Source organism: Rhinolophus sinicus, chromosome 9, assembly GCF_057876585.1.
Source record: "Rhinolophus sinicus isolate RSI-liver-muscle chromosome 9, RSI-T2T, whole genome shotgun sequence".
NCBI classification, from domain to species: domain Eukaryota; kingdom Metazoa; phylum Chordata; class Mammalia; order Chiroptera; family Rhinolophidae; genus Rhinolophus; species Rhinolophus sinicus.
In genome coordinates this window covers 16,139,119-16,157,540 of record NC_142509.1, presented here as the reverse complement: position 1 = coordinate 16,157,540, position 18,422 = coordinate 16,139,119, and the positions used below count along the sequence as shown (strand labels likewise).

General features: G+C 38.7%; 2 protein-coding genes and 2 pseudogenes across 2 annotated transcripts; 2 read left to right on the top strand and 2 right to left on the bottom strand.

Annotated features, from left to right (window-relative positions):
* The first annotated feature begins 3,427 nt into the window (after positions 1 to 3,427).
* Positions 3,428 to 4,369, top strand: LOC141569186 (olfactory receptor 8B3). Its single transcript, XM_074321438.2, has one exon. It carries the CDS (start codon positions 3,428 to 3,430, stop codon positions 4,367 to 4,369), a length of 942 nt encoding a protein of 313 aa, XP_074177539.2.
* Positions 4,370 to 4,751: 382 nt separating this feature from the next.
* On the bottom strand, positions 4,752 to 5,358 carry LOC141569265 (nascent polypeptide-associated complex subunit alpha pseudogene; annotated as a pseudogene).
* A 10,057-nt stretch (positions 5,359 to 15,415) lies between these two features.
* On the top strand, positions 15,416 to 16,074 carry LOC109433870 (nascent polypeptide-associated complex subunit alpha pseudogene; annotated as a pseudogene).
* A 275-nt stretch (positions 16,075 to 16,349) lies between these two features.
* Positions 16,350 to 17,368, bottom strand: LOC141569177 (olfactory receptor 8B3). The gene has a single exon (XM_074321405.2). It carries the CDS (start codon positions 17,366 to 17,368, stop codon positions 16,427 to 16,429), a length of 942 nt encoding a protein of 313 aa, XP_074177506.2. The 3' UTR covers positions 16,350 to 16,426.
* Between the last annotated feature and the right edge of the window lie 1,054 nt (positions 17,369 to 18,422).

The window sequence follows — 18,422 nt, the reverse complement described above, 5'->3', positions numbered from 1 at the left end:
AAACTGGAAAACCTAGAAGAAATGGATAAGTTCCTAGAAACATAGAACCTACCAAGACTGAATTGTGAAGAAAATGAAAATCTGAACAAACCAATAACGAGTAAGGAGATTGAATCAATTATGAAAAACCTCCCACCAAAGCAAACCCCAAATCCAGATGGTTTCACTGGTGAATTCTACCAAACATTTAAGAAAGAATTAATACCAAACCTTCTTAAACTCTTCCAAAACCTGAAGACAGGAAACACTCTCAAATACATTTTACGAGACCAGAATTACCCTCACACTCTTTTCAGGTAGGACCACTAAGAGAAAGAAAACCACAGGTCAATATCTCTGACGACTAGAAATGCAAAAACTCTCCACAAAATTCTAGCAAACTGACTTCAACAGCACATTAAAGGATCATATACTGTGATCAAGTGGGATTTATCAGTGGGAACAAAGATTGTTTAACAAACACCAACCAATAAATATGATACAGCAGATTAATAGAACGCAAGAAAAAAAATCATATTATCATATCAAGAGATACAGAAAAAGCATCTGACAAATTTCAACATTCTTTCGTGATTAAAAACAGGACAGAGTATGGTTTGCAAAGGCTTGTAAGGGAACTTTTGGGGTGATGGAAATGCTGTATAACTTGATTATGGTGATGGTTATACAACTGCATTATGTTTTGAAAATCATTGAGCAGTCATCTTAAAATGGCTGCATTTTAAGGTGGGCAAATCATACTACAATGAAATTGATTAATAAAAGAAAATTGTAAGAAGAACCAGTTTCAACTGTGATCTTCTAGGCTCTGCCTCTGACACATTTTCCATTAACTAAATTTAGGTTTGTGTCAATACAAGCACCCAGTAATTTTTAATTCCTACAGACGTTGAATAAATTGGTGTTATGAAAAAAGGAATACTACTTAGCAATTAAAGGAACACACCATTGACAAGTGTAAAAATTTGGATGGACTTAAGGGCAACATACTTTGTGGAAAAAGAGGATCTCAGAAGTTATATATTGCATGATTTCATTTATTGCCCTCTAAATAACTCAATTATAGAGATGGAGAAAAGGCTAGTAGTGGTTGCCAGAAGACAGAGATGAAGGTGGAAGGGGATGGCGGTGACTACCAAGGGGTAATACTGGGGAATTCATTTACCGTGGTGGAGCAGGTCTGTGTCTTCACTGTGATAGTGGTTACGTGAATCCACACAGGGGATCAAATTGCATAGATCTACACACACACACACACACACACACACACACACACACACACACACGACACAAACACACAGTGCATGTAAACTGATGAAAGCTGAGTAACACCTGTATTCCTCTAGTCTAGTTAACATTATTATACCAATGTCAATATCTAGGCTTTGCTATTGTACTATAGTTGTGAAAGATGTCACCACGGTAGGAAGCGGATGAAATTCAAGAGAATCTATGCATTATTTTAGCAATTTCCTGTGAACCTATAATAATTTAAAATGTTAAAAAAACACATGCCTTCTCTGAGGCATGATCATAAGTTAATACATACGTGGGACTACTACAGTTGTACCTTCTTGAAGTGGAAGCCTATGAACAGTAATTTTTATTATAGATTTGATTTTAACCTATTAAAAGCAAAGACAAGCTGAATTAGAAGAACACAAGGTAATTAAATTTCTATTAAATAATGGATCATTCTTATATTAAATAACATATTATTAAACAATAATCTTTGAAATGAATTAAAAAGATCCTTTTGTTGGTCTCTATAAAATTTTCATAAACACTGATTATTTAAGGATCTCACCTATTTAAAAAGGGCATAATAAATAAACTTTACTCTGAGGTTCATAAATCCTCATGAACCAAAATCCTTAAAACTAGTACGTTACCTAGAATTATAATTAGTGAAATTTTCAATAATAATTATTTGCATCTTTTTAGAGGACAACAGAGAATTCTGTCTCCTACGCCCTGGAACTGTATAATCTCTGATGGGAAATTATCATTTACTATCACAATTAAAGTATGAGCACAGGCACCAGTGTCTTCCCTGAAGAGCTTGTCATGATGGGGATGTCCTAGGGGAGACCTATGCCTGGATTTCTCATCGGGTCTGACAGAATTATAAGCCTTAAGCAAATGCCAGATATTCTACGACATGGTGGCTCGGATGTCGGTTGTGGTTTCCTTTCACACTCTCTTTGTAAATGTACAACTGGAAGTTTGACCTACACCTCAGAATGACCCTTGGAACATTCAGACGTTGAAATCTATGCTGTGACTCTTTTGCTGGGACAAGAAGATTCTATGACTACATCGGCTCAGCTTGGTTACTGGAAAAGCCAGCTTTTCTTCAGGGACAGTGGAGGTGAAACATATATAAAGGGTCAGCACTGAGTTCTGCTAATGGAAGGAGAATGAGTTAATCAGGTGTCTATTTTTTTTCTCACTGTCTCTGTTGCTGCAAAATGCGGGAACGTATTTATGTTGAATAATAAGAAACTCAAACTAGGGAACCCTGAAGCACTGCCAGCATATTCTCAGCATACCTTCTCTGTGTGGGGTTCACCTCAGTCGGGGAGCACACACTATAGCGGTTCCAAGTGATCCATTCAAATTACAGCACCATCAGAGGAGAAGAGACTATTCCTCTTTCTTAAGAAAAAGATTGAATTCAAATACACTCTATATATGGAAGAGGTACATGTTATGTGTATACATATTGATACATTTTTACAAACTTTACAGCTAATTTCATCAGCGTAATTATGTTTCTCTTTCATGCTCTCCTACAAAACCAAGGGAAGCATGTTCACCTTCCTTTCTTCCTTCTCCATCCAGCTAGGATGGAACCGAGGAGGAAAATGTGTAGAAACATGGATTGTACACTTAATGATCAAACTATAAGTTACCAAGTCTCTCCTCAATACCTGTTATCAATTACAAACTTCATGGATTCCAGTAGGAAAGTATCTGGGAAGCCTACAGACCATGAGAGACTTCCTTCTAGGACACAGAATACCCGTATGGTCACAGCCCTGGAGGAATTCTTCTTTCTTGATGGTCATAACAGGGGACCTGAGGCATCTAGTAGGGCACGGCAAACATAAGTAGGACATAGAGTGTAGTTTCAGATGAATGAGAGGGAGAGGTGGGGGATGCATCCCCACTACAGAAGGTCATCAGCTACTCCATTCTTTTGACTTCTAGTAAAGACGGTATAGCTGTTTGTTCCCATGCACACAGAAGACAGAATGCTGTAAATATTGAGGGATGTGTGTGGCAGTACATTCAGACACTTAGGAGGGTGTTAGTTGATTTCAGCCAGTCTGAGTCTCCTTCTCATGAAAGAGTTTGTAAAGAGAGAGCTGGTTTCACTATGAATGGAATTTTCATTTGTTTTTACAGATTTCCGAAGTTGAGAATGCTGGCTGGAAATGACTCCTTAGTTACCGAATTTATCCTTGCTGGATTGACAGACCACCCAGAGCTCCAGCAACCGCTCTTTTACCTGTTTCTAATGATCTACATTGTCACCACGGTGGGCAACCTTGGCTTGATCGTGCTTATTGGTCTAAATTCTCACCTGCACACCCCCATGTACTATTTCCTCTTCAACCTGTCCTTCATTGACCTCTGTTACGCTTCTGTGTTCACTCCCAAGATGCTGATAAACTTCGTATCAAGGAAGAATATCATCTCCTATGTCGGGTGCATGACTCAGCTGTTTTTCTTTCTCTTTTTTGTCATTTCAGAATGCTACATGTTGACTTCAATGGCCTATGATCGCTATGTGGCCATCTGTAAGCCATTACTTTATAAAGTCACCATGTCCCATCAGGCCTGTTCCATGCTAACTTTTGCTGCCTACATGATGGGATTTGCTGGAGCCAGCGCTCACACTGGGTGCATGCTCAGACTAACCTTCTGCAATGTTAACACCATCAACCATTACTTGTGTGACATCCTGCCTCTCCTCCAGCTCTCTTGCTCCAGCACCTATGTCAATGAAGTAGTAGTTCTCATTGTCGTGGGCATTAATATCACAGTACCCTGTTTTACTATCCTCGTTTCTTACATCTTCATCCTCACTAGCGTTCTTCATATCAAATCCACTCAAGGAAGATCAAAAGCTTTCAGCACCTGTAGCTCCCACGTCATTGCTATTTCTCTCTTTTTTGGGTCAGCAGCATTTATGTATCTTAACTATTCTTCTGGATCTAAGGACCTGGGAAAAATTTCTTCTGTTGTCTATACTAACGTGATACCCATGCTCAATCCCTTGATCTACAGTTTGCGGAACAAGGATATCAAAGTTACACTGAGGAAAGCCCTGTTTCAAATCCAGGGAAGAAACATGTTTTAATTAGAAGTGACAATCATGTAACATATTTAAATTTAATTTGTATTGTTGTTTTTCAAAAACAGATTTTGTTTATAACCATGTTGCTCCAACTTATTGTATTATGTGGTTTAATAGAGTTATTTCCTTACAGCTAATCTTGTCTCATTTTTGCCTCCATATCTCTTGAACCTGTACCATTTACTTAATAAATAAGAAAATATTTATAAATGAAACAAATATGCTGACCTTTTTCCGATATTTATCCCTCAAGTTAATGTAACTTTGTTAATGATAGAAACAGTACAAATTTCAAACACACCTGCAATTACTCTTTTGAAACCCAAAAATCGTCCTTGGTTTCAGATGGTTACATCGTATATTCCATAATAGCGTTTACCATATATTACTGTTGTTCTTCACCGCTCGCTCTCAACACATTTGCTTGTGACTTGACTGATTCTATGTCCTTACCTTCCACACCGGTTTCATCAACCTCTTCCTCTTCACTCTCCTCTTGTACAGCTGGAGTCTGTGTGTTTTCTTCAAGGTTTGAGACAGCTTCACCTTGAACTTTAAATTTCTCAGCAGCTGCCAGGCGTTCTTGTTGAGATAAATCCTCAATCTTGGCTTCCCCAAAAACTATGGAGGTATCTGAAGCTAGGCTCTTGTAGACATCCGGTTTTGTGATGACAAAAAGGATATTCTTAGATTTCCCGATAGCGACCCTGTAACAACCCCTGTCATCTGTCCAAGACCCAGTTTGGACATAGCCTTCCCTGTCTTCTTATCCCTCTGGCTCTGTTTTGCTTTATTGACTAGTTCTTCATGGATTTCAGCTGCTGCTGTTGCTGCCAGCTGGGCTTGTTGTGTGGTTGCCTGTGTGGAATCCTGTTCCTTGAGCTCTGGTGCGGTTTTATCACTGTCAGATTCTGTTCCAGATCCTGTCTCAGCCTGGGGCTGTGGCAACCCCTGCTCTGTAGCAGGGACAGTTGTGTGGCTTCATCTGGCATTTTGTGCCAAGAATGTAGAACCAAGATGGGGGAGAAAGTAATGCTGACCTTTTTTCCCCCCATTATTCTTTCATACTCCTTCTGTCTCCTGGGCTAACTGTAATCTACACAAATATGGTGAATTTCATAAGGCACAGAAAGTTAAAGTTACAGCTTGCTTACATAAACATAGAAATGCCAAATACCAGAATAGCATTTTGATTCTTATTAATATTATTGCCAGTATAGGCAATAGGATCCAGTGCAATGTCTTCATTACAAACTGTCTTCATAGTTTAAAATGTAATGAAATCCCCCTGATCTTTTCACTTGGTTGTACTTTTCTTACCAACTTTCTTTTTATATTCTGTCCTTTCTTGTTCCCTTTGAGAATGGCTAAATCTCTACCACCTGATTTTTTTAAATTGGGGAAATATTGGGGAACAGTGTGTTTCTTCAGGGTCCATCAGCTCCAAGTTGTTGTCCCTCAATCTAGTTGTGGAGGGCGCAGCTCACTGGCCCATGTGGGAATCAAACTGCAACCCTGTTGTTCAGAGCTCGTGCTCTAACCAACTGAGCCATCTGGCTGTCCCTCTACCACCTGTTTTTGAGAGGCTTTATCAACCTAGTTCATTTAATATTGAAGAGAATGTATATATAAATCCACCTTTCATTACCATAGATAGCATCAGTAGAGTCTGATTAAAAGAATATTGCATATGTATCTTAGGATTCTAATAAGGGGCTGGTAACTGGTTTATTAAAAAAACTGGATCAACTGCCATTTAAATGACATCAAATATTTTTTAGAAGAGCATGTAGCTCTTAATGTAGAGTTCATTTATCACTTAAAGGGAAATATTACATGTTAAGTACAGAGGAACAGGTTAGACATTGTTTTATTTATCTTAGTGTTTTACTTATGTAATAAGATTTATCATGAAAAATGTACATATTAATAATAATATTTAGCTGATATACATGAAGAGCAATGAGTACCCAGAACTGTGCCACGGAGAAAGGAAATCATATCTAAGAAGGTGCATTTCTTTACCAGAGCTGTTTGGTACCATCCTTTGGGCCCTCCACTGAAAAAAATAGAATCAAGTCTGAAATAATGCCTTTTAATTGTATCCTCCAATATTACAGATGTAGGACAGTACTGTATCATACTCTGTGAAAGTAAAATATCTTATACCTGCTTTAGGAGACGTAGTAGTGACCGTGCTTTATCAGAGCTGTTTTAATGATGTTATTCTAGAATGTTTTCTTTCCAGAAGATGACTGAGAAGCTAATTAAAAAGGAAAATAATGGTGCCCAGTACCACAACAGTAACAGAACTTTGCTGTTTTCTGGGGTTTTGTTTTCTACCTTTTTTTGTTTTTTAATGGAGTGTGCCAGATGGCTCTATAATTTTGTCCAGATAACTGCAGAACCTGGAAAAACTGTTGCTGCTATTGATGCATAAAATACTACTTTTGGTATATATATATATATAGATAGATAGATAGATAGATAGATAGATAGATATAGATACATATATATATATATATAGATAGATAGATAGATAGATAGATAGATATATTTTATATATATATAAAATTTGAATTTTTGGAAACTTTAGCTGTGCTGTCAACTTTGGAAAAAATATCCCAGTTGTACTGTATTGGGTTGGCATTATTCAGAAATTAACAGCCATATTGGTCTAGAAACGTTAAACATAATTTTTTCCATTTGTACAGGGGTAATGCACTGTATTAAATATGTAAGGTCTTATCTACATGGGTTTGATTACAGAAACTAATGAAGTATTCTCTAAATAACAAAAATAACAAAAATAATAATAATAATAACAATAATAATAAACAACTATATTCCTGGCAACATTTTGTGAGCTTGTTTAAACCTGTGTCTTAGTCCATTCAGGCTGCTATAACAATATACAAAAATAGACTCTCAGTGACTATTAAACAACAGAAATTTATGTCTCACAGTTTGGAGGCTGGCATTCCAAAATCAGGGTGCCAGCATGAATTGGTGAGGACTGTCTTCTGGGTTGTACACTTCTCATTGTATCCTCACGTGGTGGAAGGGGCTAGTAATCTCTCAGGAATGTTTTCCATAAGGCACTAATCCCATGCATAAGGATTCTATCCTCAGGACTTAAGCACCTACTGAGGCCCCACTTTCTAATATCAGCATCTTTAAGAGTTAGGATTTCAGCATTTAACCACAGCACCTTATTTCACTAATAAGATAATAAACATATTTAAAGTAGAAGCTGTTTCCTATAATTTCCCTATTTCTTTAATGCTTTTCCTGTTTTTATATTTAGAATGTCAGATATTTTTGGAATACAAGAAACATTTATTGAATTGTGTTATCTTCATTGAATAACAACAGGAAATGTTATTGTTAATAATACTTAATAAGCTACAATAATAAATAAATACATTAGAAAAAACTTTGGGGTATAATTTCTTTTTGGAGTGTGGACTGCATGTGGCAGCCATAGAGAGTCGTTTCTCACTTCCCTTCAAGAGAAGTAGCTGTGGGGAGCATCACTGATGAAAAGTCTATAGCTGATACTCTAACAAATTAATCAAACCCAAGGAAGAGGTTGTGGGAACTTCTGTTTTAAAGCTAGTTGATTAGAAGTGTGGATAGGAACTTAGACTTGCAATTGGTGTTCTGAGTTGGAGAAGGTTTTTGGAACCTCCAATCTGTAGCCACTTGGTCCACAGAACAAAGATCCTGGGCTTGCACCTGGTATCTGAAGTGTGTGTGTGTGTGTGTGTGTGTGTGTGTGTGTAAGGGGGCACTGCAGCCATGTAAGACTGAACCCTTAAAGTCTTGAATCTGATGCTGTCTCCAGGTAGGTAGTGTCAGAATTGTATTGAATTCTTGGAAAGCCTGTTGCTGTCTAAGAATTGTTTGTTGTTGTGGGGGACCATCTCCAGTTAGAACTGGGACCAGAAACTCAGTATGTCCCCATTCTCCATCCAATGCTAACAACCATTTTACTCTGTGTTTTCCATATGGCTTTTTTTTTAAAGCTGTTATGGAAGGCAGTGTGGAGGTTCCTCAAAAAATTACGAATAGAATTACCGTATGACCCAGCAATCCCTCTCCTGGGTATCTACCCAAAAAATCTGAAAACATTTATACATAAAGACATGTGTGCTCCAATGTTCATTGCAGCTTTGTTTACGGTGGCCAAGACATGGAAACAATGAAAATGTTCTTTGATAGATGAATGGATAAAGAAGTTGTGGTATATATACACAATGGAATACTATTCGGCGGTAAGAAAAGATGACATAGGAACATTTGTGACAACGTGGATGGATCTTGAGAGTATAATGCTGAGCGAAATAAGTCAGACAGAAAAAGCAGAGAACCATGTGATTTTACTAATATGTGGTATATAAACCAAAAACAACAAAAGAACAAGACAAACAAATGAGAAACAAAAACTCATAGACACAGACAATAGTTTAGTGGTTACCAGAGGGTAAGGGGGTGGGAGATGAGGGTAAGGGGGATCAAATATATGGTGATGGAAGGAGAACTGACTCTGGGTGGTGAACACACAATGGGATTTATAGATGATGTAATACAGAATTGTACACCTGAAATCTATGTAATTTTACTAACAATTGTCACCCCGATAAATTAAAAAAAAAAAAAAAAAGATGCCCATGGTGACTTTGGCAGGAGCACATTTACCGAAGAGATTAGGTGGGAGCAAGATGGCAGGGGCTTGGGAAAGAATGTGAGAGGAAAGGAGCGGCTGACTGAATGCAGACGGTCAGAGATCAAGCTGTAGAAAAATTTTAGGTCAGATAAAATGAAATCTCTTTCTGGGTTCCAATACTAGAATTTTGGACGTAGTTTCTAATTTGTTATTCACCGATTTTCAAAATTAGGCCATGTTTGGGCCATGCATATTGGAATTCCCATTTGTTGACGTGGTTAGAAAAGTTTCTGTGGCATCGCACACACACACATGCACACGGGGTTAGATGTGACACTGTGTTCTGGATAGAGTCTCTCCTCTTGGTTTCCAGTCCTCTCTTGACGCTCCTCCTAACTCTCTGGCAACTTCATCCTTGGCTCTTCTCAAGCTTTTTGCTGACTAGTATTTGGGAAGGTTGGAGTATATTGTGGTGGGGGTCTCTCTCTTCTCGTTCTGCACACTTGCCAGGCAATCTCCTCCACTGCTGCAGCTGTCATTACCACCCCCAGAAATCATGCACATGTTCCTCCAGACCAGACCTCTCCATCTCTCTACTGTGTATCTCCCCATAGGTGTCTCATAGGCAGCTCAAATCCAATACGTCAAGGTGAACTCGTGAACTTTTTCATAAAATGAGTCCTCTTAGTGTCTTCCACCTCAATGAGTGGGGCCACCATCCATCCAGATGTGAAAGCAGAAAACTAGCAGTCATTCCTGGCCCCTTTTTCTCCCTCTCCTCCTATATCCAACCCATAGTTGAGTGCTGGCAGTGGACCCCTCACTGTCCAAATACCTCTCAAATCCATGACTGCCAACCTCATCATTGTATCTCCTACTCTGACTGCAGTGCTCCCCTCCCCATATTCTCTGTGGTCTATACATTTATTTCACTAGACTACAAACAGACAGAGGCATGTCAAATTTTTTTTTTTTTTTGAATTGTCCCTAGAGATGTTAAGATTCCCTCCCTTCTATTCAGGAGGTTGGTGTCAGTCTCTAAAAGTCTTCCTTAGGTGGATCATTGGAAGCCATGTGAGTTGATCCCTAAGCAGTTAGACCACCTCAAGCAAAAAGCAAGATGGAGGGTTTGCAGCGTGGCTTGTGTGTAGGCCAGAAAAAAAATACGAGGTGTGAACAAAAAATACAGTGAATGTTTAAATTTTTAAAAAAATATATGTTACACTAAAAGACACATTGCTATTAGTACCCCTCAAAATACTCTCCTTTGCTTCGAACATACTTATTGTTTTTGCCACTTTCTGAAGCAGTTCTGGAAGTCCTCTTTTGTGAGTGTTTTTAATTGTGCTGTCATGGCTGCCTCAATGGCCTGAATCATTTTGACTTTGGGGAAGAGCCAGAAGTTGCACAGTGCCAGATCCAGTGAATAAGGTGGATGAGGACACAACATAATGTTTTTATTTGACAGAAATTACCATACCAGAAGTGATGTGTAACACAGAGCATCATCATGATGGAGGATGAAACAGTTTGCCCATTTCATGTTAATACATTCCTCATGATCTATGATTTACAGCATACTTTAAAATACATGTTCTCTCAACTGTAGCTCACACCTGACTGACTGCACCCATCAAGTTGAAACTTGTCACATACTGTTACTAAGGCTCAATGCGGCTTCCCGTACTGAAGAGCCCCGCTTTTCCATTGGATGGCACTCGACAGCAGCATTCACCATATTTGTTGATCACACCTCAGTGTTTATCGACCTTGGTTGTATTTTACTAAAGTGATCGTAGTAGTTTGCCTCAGGAAATGAAAGCTGGAAGAAACAGCTTAAGATAATGCATGTATAAACGGTGGGCCAGGCTGGTCATTGGGCCCACAAAAGTGATACTTTTAAAAATATTAAAAGATCTAAAAGTTTATTTTTCCTGCTATCGCTGGATATGAATTCCATTAATAAAAACCACATGGTGCACGATCCTTCTGATCCTGTGTTCTGTATCAGCACAAAATCATTTATTATTGGGTACCGCAGTCCTTCTGTAGAGTCACATAAACATGTATAGAATTGTGTATGTTATCCATACCTGTAAGTAAAAAAATAAATTTTCAGCACACGACCCCTTTGTGGAAACAAACTTCCTTTTTTTTTTCCCTTGACCAAATCTGGTTTTAATAACCTCCACTTTCAGAGTTCTCTCACTATGTCCAGAAAATAAATAAACAGTCCAACACGCCCCCCACCATGAAATACTCATCCAACCGACAAACAAAAATCCAGCTGTTCTCCTTCTCCCTCATTTCCTTTAGAGAGTCGCTCTCTGATAGATACCTGAAGCTAGATGGATGACTCTCGCAAGCATCTGGAAGAGCAGTTACTACATTTCAGTCTCTTCCTGAAAGTCAAGGGGACATTAACCCCTCGGCAGAGCCCTACGTCCCTGTGTGGTACTTGTGACACGAATGGGGAAGAAAGTCCTGACACACAGGTTCAGATAGAGTGAGTAACACAGCTTTATTTGGGAACGAATGTCCCTCCAAAGGCCAATGCTCTGATAAGCACTAAAGGTTATACAGAGTAGAATAGAATTTAATAACAAACCAAGTCACAGACTCAATCAAGATGGAGAAGGTCCCTGGTCCTGCAAGGAAGAACTCCTGGAGTATTGTGGCTTGCACTGCACGGAATATCTTAGCTGGAGTGCCAGTCAGACTACTCAGGGCATTGTTGTGGAGTTTTGCTTTTGTTCTCTTTACCTTGGACTTGTTTACTTCTTAGGTGATCACCAGAAGATGTTTGCCAGGACTTGTTTACTTCTTAGGTGATCACCAGAAGATGTTTGCCAGGACTTGTTTACTTCTTAGGTGATCACCAGAAGTTGTTCTGGTGAATGTGTTTACCACTCAATTTTGTTATGCTAAGTTTTACACAAAAATATAAATATGTTTACATTCATGTATATGCTCTACACCTAAACATGCTTACTTTCACTTCACTCTTACCAATCCCTACTAGTAAGCAACTTGTTTTGCAAGCCTGAATCCCAAAACAACCTTGGTTATACACAACTAAACAACTAGTAAACAAGCCTCAATCCAATAACAACGTTGTTTGTAGCACGTTTTATAGGCTCTATCCAATGACTAACTACTGGTCTCCCTTCTTCGGGCACTATTCCATCTCCGGATGGACCTGATCTTAGCCTTGCAGAATCACACTGCTCAGGTGAGCAGGAGATTGCACAGGAGATGGTCAGACAGTAACATCAACTGGTACCTTGGAAATGGCCTGTATCTTCAGATCTGTGGGAATATTTGCTTAGGTCTGTGCTTTGTTCCATAGATCGATGTATCTGTGCCTCTGCTAACATCACAGGGTCCCTATCAGCTCTTTAAAAGAGAATCGTGTGTCCCCCCCACACACACACACATGTTTTTTAACTGCCAAAGGAAGTTCTACAACTTGGTGATCCTTGATTGACTGATGGATTGATTTTTAAACTTCCTGGAACAGTTCGTCATTCACGTTTACCTCACTTCAAACACACATATTCACTCACTCACTCATTCACAGTGTTGCAGTGACCAATACACTGGAATTTGAGTTCTTTACTAAATGGCTATGAACGATCTCCCCTCCCTCTTCCCCTCCACATTGTGTTGTTGTTACGGAAAGTTGTGCTGAAAACACAACCAATATTGTTCCAATGTTCCCCACACCAATTTGCTGTCTTTGGGCTTTGTTGTGGAATATGCAGAGACAAATGTTTCTTAAACTTATACTGGTCAGTTTATCTCTTGTTTGTTGCCTGTATGTCTTCTGGGCTCTCTCTCTCTCTCTCTTTCTCCATAAACCGGGGTGCCAAAAAAATGTACACATATGACTTGTGTTCATCTTTTGTTATTGGTATGTATTGAGTATTACAATTTCAGTAGTTTTTTTCCATTCTTCAATTGTGTATACATTTTTTTTGGCATCCTCTGTGTGTGTGTGTGTGTGTTTTTATTATGGTAAATAATGAAGAAATAGATAATGCACCATATTCTTATCAGCACCTACATTTGTAGCACCATGGCTGGAACTTCAGTACATCATGCTAAGTGATCTAAGTCAGACAGAGAAAGATAGTACTGTACATTATCACTTATTGTGGTGTTTAAAAAAAGCCATATGGAAAACAGAGTAAAATGCTTGTTAGCATTGGATGGGGAATGGGGACATACTGAGTTCCTGGTCCCAGTTCTAACTGGGGGTGGTCCCCCACAACAACAAACAATTCTTAGACAACAACAGGCTTTTCAAGAATTCAACACAATTCTGACACTATCTACCTGGAGACAGCATCAGATTCAAGACTTGAAGGGTTCAGTCTTACATGGCTGCAGTGCCCCCTTACACACACACACACACACACACACACACACACACACACACACACACACTTCAGACACCAGGCGCAAGCCCAGCCACTGTGGACCAAGTGGCTACAGATTGGAGGTTCCAAAAACCTTCTCCAACTCAGAACGCCAATTGCAAGCCTAAGTTCCTATCCGCACTTCTAATCAACTAGCTTTAAAACAGAGGTTCCCACAACCTCTTCCTTGGGTTTGATTAATTTATTAGAGTATCAGCTATAGACTTTTCATCAATGATGCTCCCCACAGCTACTTCTCTTGAAGGGAAGTGAGCAATGACTCTCTATGGCTGCCACATGCAGTCCACACTCCATAAAGAAATTATACCCCAAAGTTTTTTCTAATGCATTTATTGATCATTATAATTTATTAAGTATTATTAACAATAAAGTTTACTGTTGTTACTCAATGAATATAACACAATTCAACAAGTACTTCTTGTCCTCCAAATATATTTGACACTCTAAATATAAAAACAGGAAAAGTATGAGAGAAATAGGGAAATTATAGGAAACAGCATCTACTTTAAATATGTTTATTATCTTATTAGTGAGATAAGGTGCTGTGGTTAAATGCTGAAATCCTAACTCTTAAAGATGCTGATATTAGGAAGTGGGGCGTCAGCAGGTGCTTAAGTCCTAAGGATAGAATCCTTATGCATGGGGTTAGTGCCTTATGGAAAACATTCCTGAGAGATTACTAGCCCCTTCCACCATGTGAGGATACAATGAGAAGTGTACAACCCAGAAGACAGTCCTCACCAATTCATGCTGGCACCCTGATTTCGGAATGCCAGCCTCCAAACTGTGAGAAGTAAATATCTGCTGTGTAAGTCACTGAGAGTGTGCTATTTTGCTATAGCAGCCTGAATGGACTAAGACACAGGTTTAAATAAGCTCACAAAATGTTGCCAGGAATATACTTTATTATTATTAATATGTACTTTTTTCATGATAAATCTTATTAGATAAATTAAACAATTAGATAAATAAAACAATGTCTAACATGTTCCTCTGTACTTAACATGCAGTGTTTCCCTTTAAATGATAAATGAACTCTACATTAAGAACTGCATGCTCTTTTAAAAAAATATTTGTGATCATTTAGATGGTAATTGAGCCAGTTTTTTAATAAACCAGTCACCAGCCCCTTATTAGAATTCTAAGATACATACGCAGTATTCTTTTACTCAGATTCTAGTGATGCTATCTTTGGTAATGAAAGATATATGTGTACCTTTCATGTTTCCCTGGGGGGAAAAATATATATATAAATCATATTTCCCTGAAAATAAGACCGGGTCTTATATTAATTTTTGCTCCAAAAGACGCATTAGGGCTTATGTTCAGGGGACGTCATCCTGAAAATCATGCTAAAGCTTATTTTCCAGTTAGGTCTTATTTTCAGGGAAACACTGTATATATATATATATATATATATACAGAATATATATATACAGAATATATATATATATATATATATATATATATATATATATATATATATATACAGAATATATATATTCTCTTCAATATTAATGAACTGGGTTAATCCAGGCGCTCAAAACAGGTGGTACAGACTTACCCATTCTCAAAGGTAACAAGAAAGGACAGAATATAAAAAGAAAGTTGGTAAGAAAAATACAACAAAGTGAAAAGGTCAGGGGGATTTCATTACAGTTTAAACTGTAAAGACAGTTTGCAATGAAGACATTGCACTGGATCCTATTGCCTATACTGGCAATAATATCAATAAGAATAAAAATGATATTCTGGTATTTGGCATTTCTGTATTTACGTGAGCAAACGGTAAATTTAACTTTCTGTGCCTTATGAAATTCACCATATTTGTGTAGATTACAGTTAGCCCAGCAGACAGAAGGAGTATGAAGGAATAATGGGGGGAAAAAGGTCAGCATTACTTTCTCCCCCATCTTGGTTCCATATTCTTGGCACAAAATGCCAGATGAAGCCACACAAACCATCCCTGCTACAGAGCAGGAGTTGCCACAGCCCCAAGCTGAGACAGGATCTGGAACATATTCTGACAGTGATAAAACTGCATCAGAGCTCAAGGAACAGTATTCCACACAGGCAACCACACAACAAGCCCAGCTGGCAGCAACAGCAGCAGCTAAAATCCATGAAGAACTAGTCAGTAAAGCAAAACAGTGCCAGAGGGGAAAAAAGATACGGAAGGCTATCTTCAAAGTGGATCTTGGACAGAGGACAGGGGTTGTTATAGGGTCACTATTGGGAAATCTAAGAATATCCTTTTTGTCATCACAAAACTGGATGTCTACAAGAGCCTAGCTTCAGATATCTGCATAGTTTTTGGGGAAGCCAAGATTGAGGATTTATCTCAGCAAGAACGGCTGGAAGCTGCTGAGAAATTTAAAGTTCAAGGTGAAGCTGTCTCAAACCTTGAAGAAAACACACAGACTCCAGCTGTACAAGAGGAGAGTGAAGAGGAAGAGGTTGATGAAACCGGTGTGGAAGGTAAGAACATAGAATTGGTCAAGTCACAAGCAAATGTGTCAAGAGCAAAGGCTGTCGGAGCAGTGAAGAACAACAGTAAGTAATACATAGTAAACGCTATTATGGAATTAATGATGTAACCATCTAAAAACGAGGATTTTTTTTGGTGTTTCCAAAGAGTAATTGCAGCTTGGTTTGAAATTTGTACTGTTTCTATTATTAACAAAGTTACAGCTTCTCGAAGGATGAATATGAAAAAGAAAGGTCAGCGTATTTGTTCCGTTTATAAACATTTTCTTATTTATTAAGTAAATGGTACAAGATTCAAGAGATATGGAAGCAAAAATGAGACACAAAATCATCTGTAAGGAAATAACTCTATTAAACCACATGGTATAATAAGTCGATGCAACAGGGTTATAAACAAAATCTGGTTTTGAAAAACAACAATACAAATTAAATTTAAATATTTTACATGATTGTCACTTCTAATTAAAACATGTTTCTTTCCTGGATTTGAAACAGGGCTTTCCTCAGTGTAACTTTGATATCCTTGTTCCGCAAACTGTAGATCAAGGGATTGAGCATGGGTATCACGTTAGTATAGACAACAGAAGAAAATTTTCCCAGGTCCTTAGATCCAGAAGAATAGTTAAGATACATGGATGCTGCTGACCCAAAAAAGAGAGAAATAGCAATGACGTGGGAGCTACAGGTGCTGAAAGCTTTTGATCTTCCTTGAGTGGATTTGATATGAAGAACGCTAGTGAGGATGAAGATGTAAGAAACGAGGATAGTAAAACAGGGTACTGTGATATTAATGCCCACGACAATGAGAACTACTACTTCATTGACATAGGTGCTGGAGCAAGAGAGCTGGAGGAGAGGCAGGATGTCACACAAGTAATGGTTGATGGTGTTAACATTGCAGAAGGTTAGTCTGAGCATGCACCCAGTGTGAGCGCTGGCTCCAGCAAATCCCATCATGTAGGCAGCAAAAGTTAGCATGGAACAGGCCTGGTGGGACATGGTGACTTTATAAAGTAATGGATTACAGATGGCCACATAGCGATCATAGGCCATTGAAGTCAACATGTAGCATTCTGAGATGACAAAAAAGAGAAAGAAAAACAGCTGAGTCATGCACCCGACATAGGAGATGATATTCTTCCTTGACATGAAGTTTATCAGCATCTTGGGGGTGAACACAGAAGCGTAACAGAGGTCAATGAAGGACAGGTTGAAGAGGAAATAGTACATGGGGGTGTGCAGGTGAGAATTTAGACCAATAAGCACGATCAAGCCAAGGTTGCCCACCGTGGTGACAATGTAGATCATTAGAAACAGGTAAAAGAGCGGTTGCTGGAGCTCTGGACGGTCTGTCAATCCAGCAAGGATAAATTCGGTAACTAAGGAGTCATTTCCAGCCAGCATTCTCAACTTCGGAAACCTGTGAAAACAAATGAAAATTCCATTCATAGTGAAACCAGCTCTCTCTTTACAAACTCTTTCATGAGAAGGAGACTCAGACTGGCTGAAATCAACTAAGACCCTCCTAAGTGTCTGAATGTACTGCCACACACATCCCTCAATACTTACATCACTCTGTCTTCTGTGTGCATGGGAACAAACAGCTATACTGTCATTACTAGAAGATAAAAGAATGGAGTAGCTGATGACCTTCTGTAGTGGGGATGCATCCCCACCTCTCCCTCTCATTCATCTGAAACTACACTCTATGTCCTACTTATGTTTGCCGTGCCCTACTAGATGCCTCAGGTCCCCTGTTATGACCATCAAGAAAGAAGAATTCCTCCAGGGCTGTGACCATACGGGTATTCTGTGTCCTAGAAGGAAGTCTCTCATGGTCTGTAGGCTTCCCAGATACTTTCCTACTGGAATCCATGAAGTTTGTAATTGATAACAGGTATTGAGGAGAGACTTGGTAACTTATAGTTTGATCATTAAGTGTACAATCCATGTTTCTACACATTTTCCTCCTCGGTTCCATCCTAGCTGGATGGAGAAGGAAGAAAGGAAGGTGAACATGCTTCCCTTGGTTTGTAGGAGAGCATGAAAGAGAAACATAATTACGCTGATGAAATTAGCTGTAAAGTTTGTAAAAATGTATCAATATGTATACACATAACATGTACCTCTTCTATATATATAGTGTATTTGAATTCAATCTTTTTCTTAAGAAAGAGGAATAGTCTCTTCCCCTCTGATGGTGCTGTAATTTGAATGTATCACTTGGAACCGCTATAGTGTGTGCTCCCAGACTGAGGTGAACCCCACACAGAGAAGGTATGCTGAGAATATGCTGGCAGTGCTCCACGGTTCCCTAGCTTGAGTTTCTTATTATTCAACATAAATACGTTCCCGCATTTTGCAGCAACAGTGACAGTGAGAAAAAAAATAGACACCTGATTAACTCATTCTCCTTCCATTAGCAGAACTCAGTGCTGACCCTTTATACATGTTTCAC

Excerpts from the sequence above, each read along its gene's own strand:
- LOC141569177 (XM_074321405.2), bottom strand. The coding sequence starts at position 17,368 with ATGCTGGCTGGAAATGACTCCTTAGTTACCGAATTTATCCTTGCTGGA.
- LOC141569186 (XM_074321438.2), top strand. The coding sequence starts at position 3,428 with ATGCTGGCTGGAAATGACTCCTTAGTTACCGAATTTATCCTTGCTGGA.